The 20,827-nt window shown below is 35.5% G+C and overlaps 1 protein-coding gene across 1 annotated transcript in view; it reads left to right on the top strand.

Annotated features, from left to right (window-relative positions):
* LOC129746328 (T-box protein H15-like) overlaps positions 1 to 20,017 on the top strand; it is a 222,838-nt gene extending 202,821 nt beyond the window's left edge. Inside the window, exons 5-6 of the mRNA XM_055739928.1 lie at positions 7,510 to 7,754; positions 19,160 to 20,017. Coding sequence (XP_055595903.1) covers positions 7,510 to 7,754; positions 19,160 to 19,751 — 837 coding nt within the window. The 3' untranslated portion in view covers positions 19,752 to 20,017. The remainder of the gene's footprint in view (positions 1 to 7,509; positions 7,755 to 19,159) is intronic.
* Positions 20,018 to 20,827: the final 810 nt, after the last annotated feature.

Genomic DNA, 20,827 nt, shown 5'->3' with positions numbered 1-20,827 from the left:
CGCTACGGGAAAAATAACGACTGAAGCAGAAACATTCCACATCTGCGAATGCAACTGCGACGAAAAATTACAGAATTTAGTGAAGGAGTTCTTTTCGACAGAAAGTGTAGAGACATCTGGAAGCAAATATACCAAGTCAAAGGAAGATGAACGAGCGATTAGAATCATGGAGGAGACCACGACTCGTTGCGGTCAAAGATTTGAGACGGGTCTTATTTGGAAGTACGACGATTTTGAATTTCCTGCGAGTCGAGCTATGGCCGAACGGCGGCTACGATGTTTGGAGCGACGAATGCAGAAAGATCCAATCATTGGAGAGAGCGTAAGGAGACAGATGGCGGAGTACTTGCAAAAAGGGTACATTCATAAGGCTACCGAGGAGGAACTAGTTTCGGCGGACGAAAGACGGGCATGGTATCTACCATTAGGCGTGGCTCTAAACCCCAAAAAACCTTCGAAGATTCGAATATTTTGTGACGCAGCAGCTAGAGTGGATGGTGTGTCACTCAACGACATGCTATTAACAGGGCCGGATTTATTGAGTTCGCTACCGGGTGTTCTGTTAGGATTTAGAGAACGAGCGATAGCCATCTGCGCAGACTTAATGGAGATGTTCCACCAGGTGCGGATACGCGCAGAAGATCGAAATTCGCAGCGCTTGTTGTGGCGTAAATCTCCAGAAGATCCCATCGAAGTCTATTTCATGGATGTCGCCACCTTCGGGTCCACGTGTTCTCCTAGCTCGGCCCAGTTTATTAAAAACCGCAATGCGAAGGAGTATGCAAACGAGTATCCTGAGGCAGCAGAGGCCATAATTGGGCATCATTACGTCGACGATTGGATGGATAGCACAGAAACAGTAGAAAAAGGAGTGAAACTGGCGGCGGAGGTGGAATATGTTCATGCACAAGCGGGATTTAAGATTCACAATTGGCTTTCTAATTCTCAAAAGTTGCTGGAACGAATAGGCGTTCGAAATTCGGCGGACATAAAACATCTCAACTTGCATAACGAGGCACAACGGGTACTAGGAATGCTGTGGCATCCGACAGAGGATGTATTTGTGTATTCCATGAATAAAACGCTGGAGATTCCACATCCAACAAAGCGAGAAGTTCTGAGAGCAGTTATGTCACTTTTTGACCCTTTGGGACTGCTCGCCTTTTTCGTAATTCATGGCAAAGTGTTGATCCAGGACATATGGCGATCGAAAACGAATTGGGACGAGAGGATTCCAGAAGAATTACGAGAACGATGGCAGCAGTGGACACGGCAGTTCGAAAAACTTAAGGAGGTGAAAATCAATCGTTGCTATTTTCCCAACTGCGTCGAGAGCGAATTTGAGGACATGCAGTTGCATATTTTTGGGGATGCAAGCGAACAAGCTTATGCGTGTGTTGCCTATCTTCGTGCACGTATCAACGGCCGAACACAATGTGCTCTTGTATCAGGGAAAACGAAGGTTGCTCCGTTGAAGACGATTTCCATACCCCGTCTAGAACTTCAAGCCGCAATTCTCGGAGTTAGAATGGCACAGATGATTAAAGAACACCATAGATTTGGCATCAAACGCACGATTTATTGGACTGATTCTCAAACAGTTCTTTCATGGATTAACTCGGAACATCGAAGATTTCGGCAATATGTTGCTTGTCGGGTAGGAGAAATTTTGACGAAGACGAATGCTGAAGATTGGAGGTGGATACCATCGAAAGAAAACGTAGCCGACGACGCTACCAAATGGGGTCGAGGACCCAACCTGTCGCCGGAGGCCCGATGGTTTCAAGGACCGTCTTTCCTATATTCGGCAGAAGAAGAGTGGCCTGTTAACTCTGCAGTGAAAGGTGAAACGGAAGAAGAGATGACTGAATGTCTGGTGCACGTTATGCAATCTGGGAGCAGTATTCCGCTTGTTAATTGGAAGTTCTTCTCTTCATGGCAACGATTGTGGCGAGCAGTAGCGACGGTTCTGAAGTACTTCAATATTTTGCGTTGCCATGTTATTGGTCAAGTTCCATCCTCTGGACCTCTGACTCGTGAACTGCTTGCAAAAGCTGAGACTACAATTTTCCGGTGTGTTCAATTCGATGTGTATCAACGAGAATGGGCGATACTGCAGGATATGAAGAAAGTGAAGCCCGCAACACGAGGCCGAAGTGAGATCAGCAAGGATAGTAAACTGTTCAAACTCTCCCCTTTCTTGGACGAACACGGAGTCATACGGCTAGAAAGTCGAATCGTCGCAGCTTCCTACGCGGCGTTTGATACCAGATATCCTATAATTTTACCCAAGGATCATCCTGTCACCCTACTTTTAGTAGAAGCCATGCATAAGCGATACCTTCATGCCAACAGGGAAACCGTCGTGAACGAAATCCGGCAGCGGTTCCATATCCCTAATCTTCGAAGTGTAGTGCGAAAAGTAACCAAGTCCTGCCGAGTGTGCCAGATCAGAAACGCAAAACCCATGGTTCCCAGAATGGCTCCCCTGCCGGCCGCTAGGCTGCAAGCATTTGTTAAACCGTTTACGTTCATAGGTTTGGATTACTTCGGCCCGATAAATGTGCGTAGTGGAAGAAGCCTGGTTAAGAGGTGGGTGGCGTTGTTCACTTGCCTAACGATACGGGCAATCCATTTGGAAGTGGTCCATTCTCTCACCACCGAGTCATGCAAAATGGCCATCCGTCGGTTTATTGTATGCCATGGATCGCCCCTTGAAATTTATAGCGACAACGGAACCAACTTCGTGGGTGCCAGCAACGATCTTCGGTCGAAAATAGATTCCGAACAACTCGCTGAGAGTTTCACGAATGCGTCAACGAAGTGGATATTCAACCCGCCTTCCGCACCACACATGGGAGGCGCATGGGAGCGGTTAGTTCGTTCGGTCAAAGTAGCCATGGCTTCGATACAAACTAATAGAAATCCAGATGAGGAAACCTTCGCAACGATCGTTAGAGAGGCACAGGGCATTGTAAATTCTAGACCGCTAACTTTCATTCCCGTTGATGGCGAATCCCAAGAAGCCCTCACGCCGAATCACTTTATTATGCTGAGCTCCAGCGGGGTGACTCAGGTACCGAAAAGATTAGCAGATGAAAAACAGGCGCATCGCAACAACTGGGGCCACTTGAACGTGATGGTCGATCAATTTTGGAGAAGATGGATTAAGGAGTACCTGCCTACTATTTCTCGACGCACCAAATGGTTCCAGGACACGCCTCCTATAGAAAAGGGAGACTTGGTGGTGATAGTCAACGATACCGAACGGAATGGCTGGATACGTGGACGAGTGATTGGATTCATCGAAGCGAAAGATGGGCGTAGACGTCAAGCGGCAGTACAAACAACAAAAGGAGTGATGACGAGGCCGATGGCAAAGTTAGCACGACTGGACTTGAGTGCTGGTAACACGAGGGCAGCGGATACATCCTCTGACCTGTTTTACGAGCGGGGGGATGTTACGGCATAACTGGCGGACCTCGCTGAACAAACCTAATGATCGCGGACTTGAAAGTGACATTTCTCATGATATGGAAAATAAGGGGAAGAAATATAAGAATATCAAATTTGGATTATCATCTTGTCGGAAAACTACATACAGTGTGCTTGGGATTTAATAAAACTTTAATTTCCCTTCAAAAGTAGCAAACACTCACACATTCTGTAGGTAAATATATGAATAAGTAACTTAGAAACCTTTACCATAATAAAATCTATAAAAATAGGTGATTTCCCAAACCGAAATATTAGAGGACACAATTTGTATATTCGAGGTTAGGACACCATCAATTGTGAGTAACATATTTTCCTATAATCTACTAAATTGTTTCTAATAAAAATGTATAGTTTTAGCTATATTTCACACCCAGAATCGCGGTGTATTTTCGCTCAAAAAAGGTGGCAAAAACCCCCCAACACTTATAACAGGTGTTTACTTCCCACGACAGTCAAATAAAATTTAAAAAAAAATAGAATCTTATGTTGTTTGCTTTATTACAAAATATTACAATGAAATTACGTTAATTTCGTTACATAAGTTATGCTGATATGAAATATTCTTCAAAATTGCTTGTGTTTTAGGTTTTGTGCAATGATATTGCAATGATATTTGTTGCATACCAGCTTTCGTGAAATTTATTGCAGTTAATTTGTTTTTCACATTTTTTAATCCGGGGTAACATTGATCACTTTTTTCAATATTTTTTATTTTATTTTCCTTTGAGGGGAATGAGGCATGTTTCATATTTTTTTAGCACTGGACTCCCATGAACATAAAACATGGTGGCAGAAACTTACTAGACTACTTTAAAATTGATTAAAAACCAGTTTTGTCTGGCCAAACAACAAATAAAATTCGAATCTGGACAACGATGCTGTATAAGTTAAGTGGCTATTTTTTTCAACATTACTAATAAAGTTTAAAAAACAAAAACAAAAAAAATGTTGCCTTCATACAGTTCCCTAGGACCTTCTAGGGTCTATTCTTTTTTTAACTTTTTCCTTCAAACTTGACCGTTTGACAGGGTTTTTAACCTGTTTTTAATTATGAAAAAAATACCTAAAATAACAACAAACATTACACCAATACTACACATTAAATAAGAAAAAACGTTGAACGCTCACATGAATTAACCTGCTGCTTCTAAACGCTTTGATTTCTCAAGAAAGGGTGTTTGTTTACGAGCCTTCGAAAAAAGATATTTCAAGATTTTGAAATTTTATTTCTACTGACATTTGAAATTTAAAAAAACAAATCAAGTTTTTTCCAATTTGAAACTCGACTTATAGGTTTTCAAACGTAGAATAATGTTTCGAGATATTTTAACTTTAGACTTAGTTATTGATGATTATCTGGAAAAAATATGGTTGATCAAAACTCCCCCGGTGATCAATGCTACTGCGTTTTACGGTCTAGATTTTGATATTCTAAAATGAGAGATAGTTTATATTTTACCATTTTTTGTTTTGTTCCAACATTTTTACATGCTTATATTGTTATTTGCTAGAATTTTTATGGTTTTGAACGCTTGTTTCATAACTTCACGTCACGTTAATGAAGAAATTAAGCAGTTTGATTAAGTATTAGATATAGCTTGAATGTCAAATTCCTTTCTGCTAGAGGAAAATCTTAGAAAATCAACTTTAAGGCTTTAAGACACTAGAAAATGCCTAAAAATACAGTAATCTATTGAAAAGATTGTAGAAGAATTAAAATTCCCTTTTCAACCGCCTATTTAAACACCCAAAATTCAGCCTCTGTGCCAATGGCGTGTAGTCAATTTCATAGCATCATTGGTACAAGAAGATAACGCGACCGGCACTGATTCGATTTGCGCCCACCGGCATTAACCTCCCAGCGCAACCGAATTGCGTATGTCTGAATGAAACAAAATAAAAACGTTTTCGCGTCCCTCCCCATCGCATCACAAGCCGAAGAAGGATGGAAATAAATACCGGCCAACACCAGGCAGCCAGCGAACCGAGCACTGTGCGTGTGAATGTAGCAAAAGCAACAACAAAAACATCCTTCTAATTCAATCGACCGCCAAACACGGCTAAGCTGTGCGTGATTATGTAGCAAAAGCAACAACAAACACATTCCTTCATTTCACCGGCAAACAACACCGGCCAAGCTGCCCGGCTTCAGCAGCTGTGTATATGTAGCGTGTGTATGTAATAGCAGGCAGTAAGCAAAGCACAGTTCTCATTCAATGGGTTTCCCGTTCCTTCACTCCCGTTCCCTTTCCCGTTTCCATCTTAAGACAAAGGAATGCATTGAAAGGAGACCAAAGGCCGGGAAGCCGCCGTTGTACGTTTTTTGTGATTGATCGGTAACAGAAAGCCTATGACAAATATACCTCGTCCTGCATGAAGCTCGAATAGTATACTGGTTAGAATGTCGAACTGGCAAGACGATACAATTGGTGATGTGAGTTCGATTCTCACTACAGCGCCTGTGGTTTTAATTTTTATTTTCTTGTTTCTGGGATGAATTATCCAATAGGAAGGAAATCCCATAAAATGTTTTTCTTGTTTCGCTTGAATGTAGTGGTCATCATTTTGGTTGGGAGCCGAGTCCTTATGCCAGTTACGGTTTTTCAAACATAGGGGAACATGCCCTATTATGCGCCACCTAAGCGAATCGCTGATTTTCTATGCATTCCACGTACAAATTGTGTTAAAAATGGGTAAAATCGTTGAAGAAAAGTTTTTTCTACATATACCTATGATTTTTTATTTCTCAAATTGCTATAGTTGCTTCAAAAACTTGATTTTTAAAAACCATATTCAAAGCCACAAAGCAAAACTGTGTTGCAAATACGCGCCGCTGTGTATTCAATACGCACCTAGCAGCCGAACACACCCGAAAGCAGCCGAAGACCGAAAACACACCAATACTTACAGACACTTTGAATGAAAAGATGATCAAAATGGACTAATCAAAATTTTAAAAAAATAAAAAAAGATGTTTTGGACTGAATTCACGCTCAAAATATGGTTTTAGACTTTTTATTCATTTTCAATGAAAATTGCCCTTTTTGAAAAATTTATGCTATTTTCAGCCTACTACGATTGGCGCGTTATAACGAGCGCATGGGCCGTGATAGAACATACCCATAAAAAGCATACCTTAGCGAGTTCAATATGATTTTTTAGCATAAAATCATAATTTACAATCTCCTCTATCGATGTGTCATAAAATATGGTCTTATTCGTTTTTCTCAGCTTGGTGACACCTTACTGACAGTGTTTTAAAATTTAAATCTAAATGAAGAAAAACCTAAATTGTGAAATTATCACGTCACAGGGGCATTTTAAGGAAAAATTCATACTTGCCATGACCAATCACAGCATTTAAAACAAATTGGTAATATTTTGCAAGCTTAAAATGTTACAGATTCTTCAAAACAAGGCTGGCGCGTATTAGCCACATGGGGCGTTATATGAACTTTTCCCCTACCGTCTTCGGCACAGTGCACATTTCAGAGCATTATCGGCACAGAGATTTGCTAAAAAGGCATTGGATTTTTGCAACCTCTTCTATGGGTGAAGAAATCATTTTAATTTTTTTTAGAATAAGTTCAGGATTAAAATGATAATATTGATTCATGAAAACAGAATATTTCTGTTTTATTTCTTAAAATGCTAAGACATTATTATTTTTCTTTTAAAACCATGAAGTAAGCAGTTCTCTCGTCTCACCGTCTCATCCATATCTAATCATTGTGTCCAAATAACGATTATCGGTGCCGCGAAGATCATCACAAAAGACCTCAGCCGGAGCCTAACGATTATTTCGTCACACTTCTTGTCTGGTTTCGAAAATTTCACAATTTGCTGTGAAAAGAGGCGCCAAGTGTATTTTATGCTTCATTAGCGGTGCCTATCATACTTTATCGCCCTTACATTCTCCTCTCTGCTGGTGCAGATAATACCGAAAAATTGATGAAGTGTTGATGTCGATATGATTCAATCACTAATGACTCTTTGTATCTTTCGTTCCAGATCATCCTGAATTCGATGCACCGCTACCAGCCCCGGATACATTTGGTGCGCCTTGGTCCCGGCCAGCAACCTCCCTCGAGTCCCAAGGAACTGGCCCAGCTGGACCACAAGACGTTCGTATTTCCGGAAACGGTCTTCACCGGGGTCACTGCCTACCAGAATCAGCTCATCACCAAGCTCAAGATCGATTCGAACCCATTCGCCAAAGGATTTCGGGACTCCTCGCGGCTGACGGATTTCGATAGGTGAGTGAGTGAGAAAATAAGAGATAGAGAGCGAGCGCGAGTTTGATTTATGATTCGACGAAAACATTTGTGCGTGTAACTTAATTACTTCGGGCGGACAGTTTCTTGGCGGAGCGGGATGTTCAAATATTTAAGGCAACAAGAAGCAAGAAACCCCAATGATGGTTGTCTCAAACAGATAATGTGTTTCTGGGCGATAGATTGTTGGCTGCTTTTGTTGATCATGGAACAAAGGCCACGAAAGCCGCCGCCAATAAACGATTGTTTTTTTCTTGGTTTCTCACTGGATAGCGGGAAATTTTAACAATTTAGTAAAAATAATAAAAGGATAATTTAGGTAAAATTTAAAACTGGTTTATTTTGGTTAAATCATCAAAGCTTAGCTTAGGTGTTCTTATAAATATTTTTTTTTGCAGATATATTCAATTTTTAAAACAGTAACAATAAGCAGAAAAAAAATTTGTTTAATGAGAAACAAGAAACTGTTTTACAAGTTAGTAACGTATTTTTTCAAACCCGTTTTTGAATTTTTTGTTTGCAGAGTGAACGTTTATTTTCCAAATTTCAGCTGTTTGAAGTTTTCATGCAATATGAAGTTCGTTCTATGGAAACTAAACTTGTATTTTAATTATATGGGCTCAAAAAAAAGATTCACAATCCACTACAAATAGACGAAAAAACGTGAAGAAAAGCACAAGAGCTCTATAAATACGTGCCTTAAAATATTTTAGGCTATTCAGCTCAAATGAAACTGATGCAAATTTGAGTAAAATCAGTAAAATAGAGTAGTAAAAATATGTAAAAAATTTTCAAATATTTATTTTATTCAAGATTGGATATTATATTTGAAGTAACCAAAGGATTTGATACTGTCATCAACTTTATTTATGAGAAAGTTAGAAAATTACTGCAAGGTGATTGAATTGGCTAGAAATTATTAATAGAAACTCAAATTAAATGTAAATGGAGACAAGGCGAATTTTTTTTTTTTCGCATGTTTTTCAACATCGATTTTCTCTTATCTAGTCCCTGAAATTTCATCTAAGTTGGATTCATTTCTCTACAAAAAAAATGTAAATACTAAAATTCCAAGAAATTTTAATATTTGACTGAGTAAAATATCAAAAAAACACTATTTGCTATCGTTTGTTCTATATACTACTGTGTGTGTTGAATGGAATCAATGATTTTTATATAATGCCTATTTACATACCCACACAGCAGTCGGTACATCATCCGCCAATATTCTTGCTATCCATTTAGCTTTGTCTTGTGATGGGATATGAGATATATTTTGTTTGTTTTTTTATTCAGACATATACAATGCGGTTGCGTTAGAAAGACAATGCCAGCTACGAGAAAGCTTGTAAATGCCGGTCTGGCATAGAATCTTGTGCCGATAATTCCACCTCCAAGGAAGTTTATTATTGGAGTAGAGTCTGATTTGTGGGTGTGGTGGGTTCAAAGCTTGTGACAATGCAGTCCATTCAAATTAAAATTGATTTTCAAATTTCAAATTATTTTTCACCAGCTTAAATAAAGAACTATAAAAAAATTTAGAAACTTAAATTCAGAATCAAGAATTGAATAGAATTAGAGTGCCCTATTTACCGTAGATTTCTCGACCGGTAATTCCCGAGAAAACTTTAAAATCGTGAATTCTCGAATCCCGGGAATCACTAAAATATTCGGGGAATTCCCGAAACCAATAAAAGCATAGCATAGCATAGCATGGGGTGATAACTAACATCTTGCAAAGGCTGATACAAGAGATACAACTGATAATCATAACCAACACAAGATGCTAAAATAAGTACTTGGATATACTTCTTATTTCAAGTGTTACTTTTGAAAAAAATAAACAAATAAAATTATTGAACATAACATAATAAAATTAGCAATAAATAAATAGTATATTAGTAAATATCGAATAATGAATCTCTTCAAAGGAAATTATTTTCCATTGAGATTTCATATTGTAGTCAATTTAGTTAAATAATACATTTCCTCGCACGACATTATAAATATTTGTGTTCTCAGCATGATTAAAATTTGCTCTCTAAAAAAAAAAAAAAAAAAAAATCAGTCTGGTATCTATTGCTCACCGCGACAAGTCAATGTAGGGGAGAGGCGGGATATATGCGCATATTAAGGAAAGCACTTATTTTCTCCCATATTCCAATAGATAAGAGTCTGATAACTATATGCACACGAGCGGACATCTGTTTTCTATACGTAAGAGCAATTTTTCTGTTAAAATCTCTTACAGGTTTTGTAAAAATAATTTTATAATAAAAGAAGTCAAAATAGCCGATTTCCGAAACTGGCTGGCTAAATGCGCATATTTATGTTTTTTGCTATATTTCATTAACACTTGCAATATTTTGATATTATTTAATTGGAAATGGTAGAAACGGATGTTTAGCATACGTCAAGGCTGATATTTTTGTGAAATTTTAGATACCACTTGTTCTTTTGCATGAAACATAGTTAGGTATGCCATATGGCCATATTTCATGGTAATATTTTGTTCATATCGTATTTTTAGCGGATCAGTATGAAGTTCTTCTTTTTTCGCTGTAAGATCGTGATTTGAGCGTAGATTTAAAGTTCAAATGATAAAAAGTAGAAAATGTATAAGACTAATCTATTTTTCTTGATATAGGCATTTAACCTGCCTTGATATGGGCATTCAGAACCTGTCTCTTATTCCAATAGCCAATCATTTACAATTTTACCAAAAGCTTCAATTTGTTTAATTTTCGATTTCCAGATGAATTAGAAAGAAAAACCATTAAAACTTTTGTTCAATGAATCTGTACGCTCAATAATTAAAGTTCAATATATTATAACAAAACTGACAAAAATCTTGTTTGAATTTTTAAATTTTTTTGACTTTATATAACAATTTAAATTTTTCATGCCATGTGTTAAAAGCATATTACCCAACATGCGCATTTAGGATTTAGGATTTAGGATTAGGATTTGAAACAGTAAAACCAACTCTTTAGGTGCAGAGAACTCTTACGACCCAGAAATCTGTTTCAGAAGGGATCTGATAGGGTAGGGGAGAAGCGGGCTATATGCGCCTATTAAGCAGAACACTGATTTAATCAAATATCACATCGAATATGTGTACAAAAACTATATACACGTGTGCAGGTATCTGTTTTCTATACATTGGAGTAATTTTTATATTAAAATTTTCTTCTGTTGCCAAGAAAATGATTTTATTATAAATTTTGGCTAAAATGCCGAACCTCAAACCGTGCGGGCTAAATGCGCCTATTTATGTTTTGAACAAAATTTCTGTTTTTTGGGCAATATCTCCGTATAATTTCATTGAAACTGCTACAAAGTAATGATTTCCGTACGAAAAAGCTGAAGTTTTATAGAAATCTATATATATATTATGATTTTATGGAAAAAAAAACAAAAGTCAGGGTTGCCATACTATGGAGGCAGTTCATTCATGGGAAAAACTTTATCAAATCTGTTTTTAGATCTTCAATTCCCTCTTAAGATGTTATTCAGAACTTAGATTTGAAGGTTCAATGATGAAAATCATTTATTTATTCTATTTAACCTGTTATTTTAGGATGGAGGCATTTTACAAACATGATGGGGGCATACAAAAACACTATTATTCCACTATATAATCATTCTTAAACCTCCAAAAAAGCTGAAATATGTTTAATTTCTAAAGTTCATTTGAGTAAGAAACAAAAACCATCCTAGTTTTTGTTTTAAGTTTCTTTACGTATAATTTTTAAAAGTCGAAATATTACATCAAAATGTATCAAAATCTTGTATAATTTTTTTTTTTTTTTTTGAGTTAGTAAATTCATAAAATTTTTTCTTGCCTTATGTTCTAAGCGTATCACCCTCAAAATGCATTGGTCAGATAAGCTGTATAGTCAGCCATTTCATCAAACAGCCGTACGGTCATTTAACCCGATAGGCCCATTTAGGAAACTTTTCCCCTACGACATAAAACACCAAAAACCCATCGTCAGCCGAGCGTGACTTCACACACTTCTTATCCCCGGCAGCGTGTTGTTCTTGATGGACTCATCGGGTTTTCAATTCCTCTTATTTTCACATTTCATATCTATTATGCACAAATAACACTTTTGAAAATATGGTTCGAGATTCTTGAAAATTTTCCAGCCGGGAACACTTGAAACCAATAAAAAGTTCTAAATTAACAACAGCAACAATAACAACAATAAACAACATAAAACAGTATAAAACTTACAGAAAATTGTGTTTCTTCATCTGGAGGATCAATTGCAATTAAATTCGCATACACTAATTGGACAGTTTCTGTAAGTTTTCGACTGTTTTATGTTGTCAATTAGTTCATTAAGAGATTGTAATGTTTGTTGTAGATTCCTGTGAAAAAGTTCAAATAAAGAACGAAACGTCGGAATAAGAAAAGAAGGTGTTTTGGATCCGTGAATGGACTGAAAAAGCCGAAAGATTTTCCCGATTGTAAATGTATAGCTTTGTCTTCAAAATTTATTTTCTTAAAACTGGTTAAAACATTGAATTCGATAAAAATTATTTTTTCGTTCGAAAACATAGTGTTAAAGTGAAAAACGACCGAAGAACTTCAATAAAGTAACGATAAGAAAAGAATCTGAATGTTCTATTTTGAAACTGTAGCAAAATCTGAAGCTAAATAATGACCTAGTTTGAAATAAAAGTAAAGTTATCTGAAAATTGCTAAAATTTTATAAAAACCCGAATTCGATAGTTAAAAATCTTTCTCAATTCTCTATAAGTCAAGTTTGTTGGTTAAAGTACTTAGGTTTTGGGTTTTAATTGAGTTTCTGAGGCATTAAAAAAGTTTGGAATGTTTTGCAATACTTCTGCCTAGGATTTTTAAAATATCGTAATGATAAGGTTTCCTATGGATTAGAATGTTGAAATCTTCATTATCCATTTTTCATGGGATCCCGAGAATTGGGAAAAGGGTTGTAGATTTCCTCAACTAAAATGGCTGGGAAATTGACATTTCAAGTGGAATAAGCCTAATTTATCAATATTTTTTAAATAAAAAGCGTGAATTTCAAAAAAAAATCATATATAGGTCAATAATTTCGTTGCATAGTTATTTAAATTTTTTTTGAAGGTTTACAACTTCTAAGCCTTAGTAAGAAGTAGGAAGTAAGAAGTAAGAAGTAAGAAGTGTAAGAAATCGATCAGTAAATGGGGTTTTTTCCTAATGGATTTAGAATTTCATGTGATATTCACTTTTTTGGAATTTGGATTTTTTTAAATTTCATGCAGAAAATTATTGTTTGATTATTTGATACCAGAACACATCTTTTTTCAAAATTTCCATGTCTTTAGAATACGATTTATTTAAAAAAAAATTCGGTCGGTTTTCAATTTTTTTAAGAGTATTCATTGATATATGTAGGGGAGATTGAGGATACCTGATCCCTGGGGTGACTTCATTCCTGAGCCTCCCGTAACCGGAATGTCTCCCAAATATCAAATGTTCCAGAAAAATGTGCCAAACAGAACAAAAAACTGTTATCTGTCTTATGTCTTTTGTTTTCTTATTTTTTTGACTTATCGCATTTGATTTAAAAAATTAACAAAATGTGATATTTAGATTTTTTGATCACTTTAAAATGTTTCTCACATAAACAAATTAAAAACAAACATTGTTTTTTCCAAAGTGTCCAAAGTTTCCAAAGTGTCAAATTCGAACTTCATAATGCCATATTTTTCGAACAATAGTTGGAGAAAATGAGGATACTTGAACCCTGAGGCTACTTGGTTTCTTTACTTTACCTCGAAACTGGAATATCTTACGAAGATCAAATATTCTAGAAAAATCTTACAAATAGAACAAAAAAAATTATATACCTGTTAACTCAAAAATAAAAACGTTTTTTCGAGGTATTGCACAGTTTTACTTAAAGATCTATTTTTATCACTTTTAAATGTTTTCCACACGATAAAATTATAATAGTAATATTTATTTCAATATGTCGATCGTTTGACTATAAGATGAATAACTTAATGCCATATTTTCAAAGCAATAGTAAACCAATATTTTTTTTAAATTTTTTTTCAAAATGTATGTTATGGGTTCGCTTGACCTCTCGACTGCCGTGTTACGCTGAAGTGACCCATAGACCATTTTTGTTTTATGCGAATAAAAGCGATTTTCTCTTTTTTCTCTTTATTCGCTTCAAATAAATATGCGTCAGTTCGGCGTATAAACGTTTGTTTTTAGTTGACGATTCTCCGTCGGAGTGACATTTATTCTTAGTCTTGTCGTGCAATTGGAACAAATTTCGTTCTTCAGTTAAAATGGCCAGTGCGTTGGATCTTCTTGAATTTTATTCGAGTGAGGAAGAAAATTTGAGTGATGCCTTCGGAGAAACTTCTCAAAGTATGTATTTCTTTGTATATTAAGCAAAAATTTCGGTCGTTAATGAAATTCGAGTGCACAGCTTTAAAAATAAATAAAACTGTTGATTTCACCACACAAACAATTTATGAAAAATATGCTTTCTTGTACAAATGTTAAATAATTTATCAAGTTTTTAAATAAATGTGAATGTTGACTCTCAACAACTTCTTTGTATGGTACCCATTTTTACTGAGGAAGGGGGGGAGGGGGACTTCTCTGTTTTATTTTAAATAGATTATCATGTTGAAATATAATTTTATTCCAAATCTGAAGAATGTCACTTGAAAGTTATACAGGTTATTGAAATCGATCTGTATCACTTTCAAAAACGCATGGATATGCGCCACTTCGGCGTATAAATCGCACTTTTGGCAATTTGATTTTCTCAAAAACTGTTAGAAATTTTCTATATTTGTTGAAAACATTTGAAAGCTCATAGAAAAACGCACAAAATAGCGTCAAAAAGTCAAAATCGAAAAATTGGATATGCGTCACTTCGTTATATCACGGCAGTCGAGTCTAAGAAGATATGTTTTCCTTCTGGGTAGATGTTGATCATTGTCAAGCACGAAGTTTTAAAAATTTATCCAATTACTAATATTTTTATCCAATAATTTCCAAATTAAATAGACTTAAAAGAGCGCATAAATCTTCAGACCCGAAAATTGCACCATTAAATATCACTTAAATATAAGGTAGTAGACAAAAATTTAAAATTGTTTTTGTCTGACACCTTAAAACAGTAAAATGAAAACTCATATGGTTAAAAAGGTCGGTGGAACTTTTATCTTTAGATTTTGCATAATTTTTGGCAAAACTTAGGACACCCTGATTCAAGAATCAAGTCTCCTAGAACTTTCAAATATCACTTTTTTCTAAGTCCCGCGAAAATGCTTCTAGTTTATCTACAGGTTCATGTATCGATCCAACTTTTGCAGCGTATAAACTTGAAATTACACGCTGTCAGAAAATGCAATAGACGGCAATTTCCAAAGTTTTTCTTAAAAGATATGACCCGGTATCCTGTATGAAGTATCCTAACTCTCCCCTATACTCTCAATTAAAAAAAAAAGTTTCCCAAAATGTATGTTTTGGTTTGAACTGATCTTCAGAGTCCAAAAAGCTTTTTTTAAAATAGTTATTGATCAATGCATGAAATTATAAGTATTCGTCCAATACCTTTTATTAAGCCAATAATAAAGCCAAAATATTGAGCCTGTTAAAAAAATGCTTTTATATAAAAATTAGAATATTGCGCCTTTAAGCAGGTATGCAATAATTAGAGCGCAGTTGATAAATTTTCAGAATTCTTTTTGTGTGACAATTGTGAACTGTAAAATGAGAATTAATGTGGCCAAATATAGCCAATAGACCTTTCAACATTAGATTTTTCTTAATTTTTGCCAAGGCTTAAAGCACCTTTAATGAAAGGTCAAGTCTTCGTTAATTTTAAAGATCACAATATTTTTTCATCCCTAAAAAACGCTTCTCATTCATCTACGCGTTCATTTATCAACTTTTAAACTCACTTTAAAAGCATATAAATTTGAAATTTCGTGCTGTCAGAGAAGGCAAATGATGACAACTTGCTATTTAAAAAAAACATTGAAATAAGAAAATGGGATCAAGTATTCCAGGCCCATGCGAAGGGTCTGTCCAAGGGGGAGGAGAAAAGGGTTCGAAATTTAAATTTGGCTTAGAATCATAACACAACCGGAAATGCAGAATAAAAGAGGTGAGTCATTAAAAAATGTTCGAAATGTTGTTCCTAATTTTGAACTACCAATTTGGTTGAAAGGATAAAGATAAAATCATATTTTAAATGAAAATTCATCCTTTAAAAGTTAATTTTTGAATTTCAAAGTAGAGCTTAATATTTTTGTAATACAATATATTAGAATAATCATTGAAAACTTTTAGTGACAAAATATAGTTTGAGAAAATAGGTAAGAAATTGATATAATTAAAAAAAATCCATATATTGTTTTAAATATTGATAAAACAAAGCACTTCAAAACGATTCAAATTAAGCTTTAGAATATCAACTTATCATTTATTGAATATTTCCTAGATAAATTAAAAACATATTCTAAAAAATTAATTTAAAATAATAAATATAAGTGAAATGTTTATACACTTTCAAGTGTAGATTATATAGATTAAAATTGTTATCAATTGAAATATTGGGTCCTGACAAGGACAAAGGCTGGAAAACTGATTTTTTTTTGTTAAATTAAAAAAAATGTTTTCAGAAAACAGAAATTTTATATTAAAAACAAAGACAAACTGATTAAAAATATTAGGAGATAAACAAAATAGTTTTACAACGATATGCGATCATTTTATCTCAAAACGAAGAAAACTGTACTACAAAATTTGGTAAATTTATTTAAAAAACATATCAAAAAATGAGAATCAAAACGTTAAGTTTTTTAAGAAGACCATTTTTTTAATGAAAACTTCCTACAATTTATCATATTTAATAATTAATATCTCAAGAGAAAAGCATTTGGATACCTATCGGTGGAAATGGCATCCTTAACTCGAATCTTTACACAGATTTTGCCCAGAATTTAAAAATTAGAAAATTTCATAGCAAGTATTGGTGACATTACTGAGGAATGTTTAAGAAAAAGGTTTTATTAAATTTTCCCCATTTGTTGAAGTCAGCAACATAATTTGAATTCTTTTATATTATCGTAAATTTGGGTTGGAACTTCTTTATACAATCGTTGAAATTCCCTCATTTCATAGAATGGGAAAAAGTAAACAAATAGAAAACTTCTCAAAAACTCTTTTCGCAGAAGTGAAAACTACTTGCAGGCTTAGAAAACGATGATAATGAACGCTAAACATACCGACAATTTGTATTTATATCAATTTGTATATACCTTTTAAAACCACGAGCGATCAAATGAAAGAACACAAAACACTTTATTTCGCTAAAATTTCACCTAGTGCCTAAATGTGCTGAAGTCAGAAGCTATATGTTGCACATATGGATTTTTTTTAAAATAATGGCCACAAAAAATGCAAAAAAGTGGTGTCAAACCTGTAAATTTCAATCAATCAGCCGCCAAAGCTATTCCAGTCACAGTAGAATAATTGAAAATTTGAATTGGAAAATTCAACTCGTCACATTGTGGCATTTCAAAAGTTTTGAAAAACGAAACACAAAATTTTATAAACTTTTCAGAAGTTTTCAAACTTTTTATCTTTCGGCATTTTCTGAGATAATTCATACACCTAAATTCAGCTTTTCATTGGTTTTTTAGTATGTTAACGTAAGGTTTAGGCTTTAAAACTTAATGCCCAAGAAAGGCAATTTCATACCAATTCGATTGATATAACTACTTTGCAATGACTGTGGGATGCTTGACAAAAATATGATAAATAAAAGAGTGATTTTTTTTTTCAGAATTTAATGAAAATAAAACCAATAGTACTTTCCACCTCTGAAAAATGAGAATTTTGCTGCCTTGTGTAATTTATAAAAAAAAACTCTTTTTAATGTATGGTTGAGCATTCAGATAAACAACAAACACAAAGTAAAATTGAGGTTAAAATAGGTTTCTTGACAAATATTTTAAATTAGCAACGTGCTTTGAAACGAAATGTCTTGTACCTGAGTAATCTAGAACTTTAAGGAGGCGCCATATTTAAATATTAACACTTATTTTAAGACACATTTCGAGATCGAGAAATTTCCTATTACTACGATAAATTCCGTTCTTGCACTGAAAATTTCACCTGGAAAAAATCTCCATTGGGGGGAGGGGGTTAAACGTTAAAACCCCTAATCCCCCCCCCTGATCTACGAAAGGCCTTGAAGTATCCCTACATCTTTTTCGTGATATCTTAGTTCCCAATGATCGGACATGCAAAATTTTAACAGCATTGTGTTACCTGTAAAAAGTACTTACCGATTTATTTTTTAAAATTCAAAACTAACTCATTTATAATGATACAGGGGCTTCGAATGGGATGATTGTGTAAGAGAAGAAGCTAGACATAACTGTGCACAGTTTCCTTCAAAATCCAACATTATAAAATGGGAGGCTGACAGAACCAAACATATTAACTATTCATAAGTGTCTTATTTCTTAAAATGAACTGAACTTTCGGAAACCCTTAAGTTCAAGACGTATACCAATTTCATTTTATGAATATTCCTCATTTACTACTTCAGTATGGAAAAAAATATTATTTTTGAAATTCCAGTACTAAAAAGTATGTTTTTCAATACAAATTTTGGCTTTCAAAAGGTAGTGTAACATAATTGCATCACGTTCAAAACTTGATTTTTTCTTCACTCGTCGTTAATCTTATTGAACAACTCGTGCTTTCAAAATTAATTCTTTGCTTTTTATTGCCTAAATAACCTCATATTCAGTGTAGCCAATTTTTGAAATTGTGATTTGGTTAAGACATATTACTTAAAATTTTCTTAAAAAGAAACCCTAAACCACTATCCCTCCCGGTCGGTGTGAAATCGCAGTTCTCAACAGCCTTTCATCGACGAAGAGTTAATTTGAAAGCATCGGGCGGGGCGGCGATTTTTGGGTTATCCTACGCTGTTGTTGTTGTTTCGCTTTCTAATGTGTTTTTCCATTTTTTTTTTTTTTTTTGTTCGATGATGTGAAGCGCCAAAAGGCGTCATCTTTCGAGCTCCTCCGGGCATTCATGTTCCAATTTGACGCCGAAGCCGCCGTCGTTGTTGATGCCGACGCCGCCCTCTAATTAACGGGTGTTGATTCGGTGATTAATGAGTTTCTGTGCCGATTTCGGGACTTTTCTGTTGCTTGGCGGCCACTTGAGCTCAGAGTGCTGACTTTCGGGATGAGTTTGATTGGCGGTAGAATAAAAATTAATCTTTTTCCTGTTGTGATAGGAATTCTTTGCAAATACCAACCTATAAGAGAAGTGAAATGGTTTATAGAACTTAGATTTTGTTTTTTTTTCATTGCAGAGACCCAATGGACGCTTTGCTCTTCGAGCAACACCTCCGATCGCCGATGCGGCTCTTCCCGGATCCCATTCTGGCTCAGTTTGCTCAAGGTTTCAGTCCGGAACTGGACAGTGCCCAGGCTGCGTTTCTGGAGAAGGCTCGGCAGCAGTTGCAAATGTGGGGTCGATCGCCGTACAGTGACATGCTGTTACCGCATCTCTATCAGCAGAGACCCCCAGCTCATATGGGACCCTCGATGTCTCCCAATGCAGCAGCTGCGGTCATGAATCTGGGAGGTCTCTGGCAGAACCACCAGCAATGGTCCCCCCAGTTTTCGGCCGGATTCCTTCAGAGTGCCGCCGCAGCAGCTGCCGCCGCAAGTATGTCAACGCCTTCGACGACCCCGCCTCTCGGCAGTGGGCAGGCTTCGACGCCTTCCTCGAGTTCCGGATCTCCCTCGCCGTCGGATTCGTCACGATCAAAGGCATTCACCCGGTACAGCCCCTACCAGATACCGCCCCAGCATCATCCGATGGGAGGAGGACATTCGCTGCTTCATTCACCACCCCCGCCGCCTCAATCACCGCCCTCGCCCAGGAGAACGCCCAACTGATTGAAAGCGGACGATTGTTGGAGATCGATGAAAGTTGTTGTATTTTTTCACATGTGTTCCACCGGCTTCTTGTAGAGAGCTTTTAGTATTATTTTTATTTATATCACTTTCAAATATGTAGTAAAATTTTTGGCTTAATATATGTTGTTGTCACTTTTTTAAATAATTGATTACTTTTCCAAATTATATTTAATACGTTTCAAACGCAAAATAAAGTATAAGAGTTGTCTATAAATGTAAAGTGAATATGATGCAAGAATGGTGATATCAGCGAATTTTATCAAAAATCAAGTTTTTTTTTGTAAATAATAAATGATAATAAAATACTGGTTCAACTAAATAATGTCTGAGTTGTATTTTTCATGATGACAACAGCTTTCATTCAACGTAAATAGAAATGGTAAGTTTTAAGTTAATTTCAAGGTTAAGTTTGAGGTAATTAATAGACTCCCAGTGGACAATGGGGAAAAAAGTGTACAAACCGCGAAGAAATTCAATATCTTTCGTCCTACATAACCCATATCTATGAAATTATACTTTCGTTTTGTGAAAATTTCCGGAGAATCGATTGGACATAGTTTCAATCGCTGCACAAGCTAACGAACGGAGATATAGTGCCTTTTTAACCCCTGATTCCCCTATATTTTGTAAACATTCCAGAAAAACACTGATTCGAACCAGAGAATTTTGAACGAAAACAGACCTATCGTGTGTAATTTTTTGAATGAAGGCTGTTATGGCCACCGCACGCTTCAGAAAATGGAGTAATGGCTGTTTTTACCCTCAATTCCCCTATATTTTTCAACTATTTCTGAAAAAAAGCATGTTCGGACTTGAAAATTTTGAACCAAATGGTCGGTATCTTGTGCGTGTTTTTTTTTTCAAGCAATTGAATGAGGGCTGTTTGAAATTGGAGTTATAGCTGTTTTACCTTCGATTCCCCTCAATTTTTCAAATTGTTAAAAAAATTCATGTTCGGACTTGAAAATTTTGAATCTTTTAGAACGTATCTTGTGTGATTTTTTCCGAGGAATCCAATGAAGGCAGTTTGAGCCACCGCAGGCATCGGCAAATGG

The sequence above is a fragment of the Uranotaenia lowii genome, chromosome 2 (genome assembly GCF_029784155.1).
Source record: "Uranotaenia lowii strain MFRU-FL chromosome 2, ASM2978415v1, whole genome shotgun sequence".
NCBI classification, from domain to species: domain Eukaryota; kingdom Metazoa; phylum Arthropoda; class Insecta; order Diptera; family Culicidae; genus Uranotaenia; species Uranotaenia lowii.
The sequence above is the reverse complement of the archived record's forward strand: the minus strand, read 5'-3'. Positions and strand labels throughout refer to the sequence as shown.